The following is a 4,032-nucleotide window of genomic DNA, read 5'->3' on the forward strand; positions in this document are numbered from 1 at the left end:
TGTGTTTTGCTCGAAACACAAAAGTAAATTCTAAATTTGATTCACGAGCTAAACCTGGTGTATTTTTGGGATATCCCTATAATCACAAAGGTTACATTATTTTGGATCTCCTCACAAAGACAACTTTTGTGTCCAGAGATGTTGTTTTTCATGAGCATTTGTTTCCCTTCAAAGATGCTCAATTGACTACAGAAAATGTAATTTCACCTTCTATAGATTCTGATGATGTTTTCTATGAGGAATTCATACATGTTGTTCCATCAAATCATGTGACAGATACGTCTTCTCCTAGTCTTTCACCTTTTTTGCAAGACGATGATTCTAATTCGTCCACACACACTTCGAATGATTCTTCCTCTCCTGTGAATGACTCTCATTCTACGTTCAGTTCTCCGGACGTTCCTCCTGACACAGTTGTTTCTCCTAATCCTATTTCTGCCACCGAGAATGTTTTACGCAGATCCCTCAGAGAACACCACCGTCCTTCTCACTTGAAAGATTACATTTGCTCTGTTAACAAAGGTTCTTCCAACTCTCTCTATCCTCTTACCAATTATATTTATTTTGATAAATTCAATCCGCAACATCGTATTTTTCTCTCTTCGGTTATTGCTAATGATGTACCACGATCATTTACGGAGGCCATTAAATCTCCACCGTGGCGTGATGCCATAATTAAAGAACATACTGCTCTCCAAGATAATGATACTTTTACTATGACTACTCTTCCCCCTGGAAAATCTGCCATTGGCTGTAAATGGGTGTTTGAGCTTAAATATAAACCGAATAGTGACATTGAACGTCATAAAGCCCGGCAGGTTGCCAAAGGATACACACAACAGGAAGGTATTGACTATCATGATACTTTTGCTCCTGTTGCTAAATTAGTCATTGTTCGTGTTTTATTGTCTATTGTTGCCATTTTTAATTGGCCTCCATTTTTAATAATGCGTTTTTACAAGGGGATCTCCATGAAGATATCTACATGAAAATTCCTCCTGGTTTTCAGAAAAAGGGAGATACTCGTGTTTATAAACTCAATAAATCTTTGTATGGTCTAAAGAAGGCATCTCGTCAATGGTTTGATAAGTTTTCTTCTGTCTTACTTGAGGAAGGTTTTCAACAGTCTCGTGTTGATTACTCTCTTTTTCTTTATCATAAAGGTGCAATCTCTATTTATGTTTTGGTTTATGTCGACGATATCATCATTACAGGTAATAATGACTTGGTTATTAACCAACTCAAACATAAACTTGAAGCCAAATTCTCGCTCAAAAATCTTGGGTATTTTCTGGGAATTGAAGTTTCTCGTTCTCCAAAAGGTATTTTTCTTGGACAACGTAAATATATTCTTGACATTGTCCAAGATGCAGGTTTTTTGGGTGCTAAACCTGTTGCTTCTCCTATGGAGCAACACCTTAAATTATTACCGGATTCAGGACATCCTATACCTGATCCAAGTGTCTATCGACGATTAATTGGTCGTCTACTATATCTTCAGGTGACTCGCCCTGATATCACTTATTCTGTGAATTATTTAAGTCAATTTCTGCAACATCCTTTTTCTGGTCATTTGGATGCTGCTTATCGTGTGGTTCGTTATCTCAAAGGTACTGTTAGTCATGGAATTTTTCTCTCTGCAACTAGATCTCTTTCCCTAGATGGTTATACTGATTCAGATTGGGCAGGTTGCCCAATTACTTGTCGTTCTACGGCAGGATATTTCACAATGCTGGGTGCTAGTCCCATTTCTTGGAAATCCAAGAAACAACCCACTATTTCTCTTTCTTCTGCTGAGGCAGAATATCGAGCTCTCGCCAGGGTAACTTCTGAGTTACAATGGCTACACTATTTATTCACTGATCTTCGTGTTAGTATTCCGAAACCAATCCCAATCTATTGTGACAATCAGGCTGCTGTTCACATTTCTGAAAATCCGGTATTTCACGAACGAACTAAACATATCGAAATCGATTGTTATTTTGTTCGTGAAAAAGTGATCTCCAGTCTCATCAAACCCACTCACATTCCCTCTGCAGCCCAATTGGCTGACCTTTTCACCAAACCGCTTGGTGTGGATCACTTTCGCCATCTTGTCAGCAAGTTGGGCGTTCAGCACCATCTTCCTCCCGCTCCAACTTGAGGGGGGGTATTGGACGTGTACACATGATCTACCACAGCAATGGCACAACAACAGCCAGAGAAAGCCGTCAGTAACCACCAGAACAAGTCTCCAGGAAGGTCCGCTTCCTATGCAGTCATAGTTTGTTGTATTTAGTTGAATCTTCCCTGTATATTCGTGATAAGTTGAGATATTCCCTGTATTTGTATCCATATATATATATATATATATATCTAATGCAAAGAAAGTGTCGACACTATTGTGTGACAATTCCACATAGAAATCTCATAAGATTAAGAAGATGCTATGAGAGAATGATGAGAAATCAAAAATCATAGATGAGCACGAGACATCTAGGTACTGCAGATTAGTAATGTTTCCAAACTGATTCTTAATAGGACATGAAAACATTGAATTCGACAGATTAAGGTAAACAATACCTTTGAGTTTAGATAAGTGACTGTGACTTTTGGAGTAGTCGAAATTGTTGTAGCTCAAGTCAAGATATTTTAGATGAAAAAGATTAAAGATAGCAGGAGAAATGGAACCATTAAGTGCAGCAGATGGCTCAACAGATGATGAAATGACATCCGTATAAAGATTACGCATAAACATGTCCAGTTTCCAATTCCGCAGGTCAACCTTTATTACATAAAAAGTGTCATTAGAGCAGTGAATTCCCTTCCAACTGCAGCAATTATTTCCTGTCTAAGACGATAAACGGCCTGAAGGATCATATAGAAACGTTTTGAAGATCACAAGTGATTTTCGCTCATTTTCATGGCAGCATTGAACTAAGACATGCAATCGAGCAAATATCAAAAGAATAAAAATGGTGATCATGAATTTCATGTTTGTCAAACTAGAGTGTTTTCCGATAATCTGTTGTTATCAGTTGGCGTGTTGATAAGCTTGCATTATAGGTAAGCTAAGAGTGGACTGTGACAGTTAATGACAGTTGAAAAAATTAATCGAGTGATTACAAAATGTCCAAGGTTATAACATCATTAAGTAGTTAAACATATACTCCCTCCGTTCTTTTTTAATAGGCTGGTTTTGTTTTTAGAGAAATTTAATGAAATTAAGAGAACTAATCATTGAAAGTGGTCCTCATGACACTTGTCAATAAAATAAGTGAAGTGAAATAGTCCCCATTGACAGAAACTGTCATGGCATAGATTAAAATGAATAGATTGATTGAATTAGATGGATACAAGATACATACGATTACATGAGACCGTTCTTATATACAAGAACTCTAACTTGGTCAGCAAGCAATATACAAGAATACACGTACAAGATATACAGTAATAATCTATCTATATCTGGAAAGATAACCTCTGCATAACATCTTATGCATATCCAACATTGACTGCATGACAAGTTATGCATTGTTTAGAGTATCTGCATAACCTGTTATCTATATCTTGGATATCTTGTAACACCCCCCCGCAAACTCAACATGGGATAGATCACATGTTGAGTTTGGAGAGCAAAAGCTTGAGACGCACAGAGGACAATGCCTTAGTGAAAAGGTCAGCAGGTTGCAACTCAGAAGAAACAAAGGATAAGGTCATAGCCCGTTTCTTATACTGATGACGAACGAAGTGGCAGTCAATCTCAATGTGTTTAGTACGTTCATGAAAGACATAATTGTGAGCAATATGAATAGCAGCCTTATTGTCGCAATATAGTGGAGTGGGTGCTGTCAGATGAACTCCCATATCCCCTAGAAGCCAGCGCATCCAAACTATTTCTGAAGTTGAATGTGCAAGAGCTCTATACTCTGCCTCAGCGCTAGAGCGTGAAACTACATTTTTTTTCTTACTGCGCCAAGATATCAAAGAATTACCCAGAAATAAAAAATACCCTGTAGTTGAACTTCGATCCGTGATGTCTCCTGCCCAATC

At 37.8% G+C, this 4,032-nt stretch overlaps 1 protein-coding gene across 1 annotated transcript; it reads left to right on the forward strand.

Moving 5' to 3' along the window:
• Positions 1–985: 985 nt before the first annotated feature.
• On the forward strand, positions 986–2,143 carry LOC113360772 (uncharacterized mitochondrial protein AtMg00810-like). Its single transcript, XM_026604236.1, has one exon. The coding sequence runs from the start codon at positions 986–988 to the stop codon at positions 2,141–2,143; it is 1,158 nt and encodes a 385-aa protein (XP_026460021.1).
• Positions 2,144–4,032: the final 1,889 nt, after the last annotated feature.

Source organism: Papaver somniferum, chromosome 3 (assembly GCF_003573695.1).
Source record: "Papaver somniferum cultivar HN1 chromosome 3, ASM357369v1, whole genome shotgun sequence".
Taxonomy (NCBI): Eukaryota; Viridiplantae; Streptophyta; class Magnoliopsida; order Ranunculales; family Papaveraceae; genus Papaver; species Papaver somniferum.

What these genes read in the sequence shown, in the direction of transcription:
- LOC113360772 (XM_026604236.1), top strand. Translation starts at nt 986, where the DNA reads ATGAAAATTCCTCCTGGTTTTCAGAAAAAGGGAGATACTCGTGTTTAT.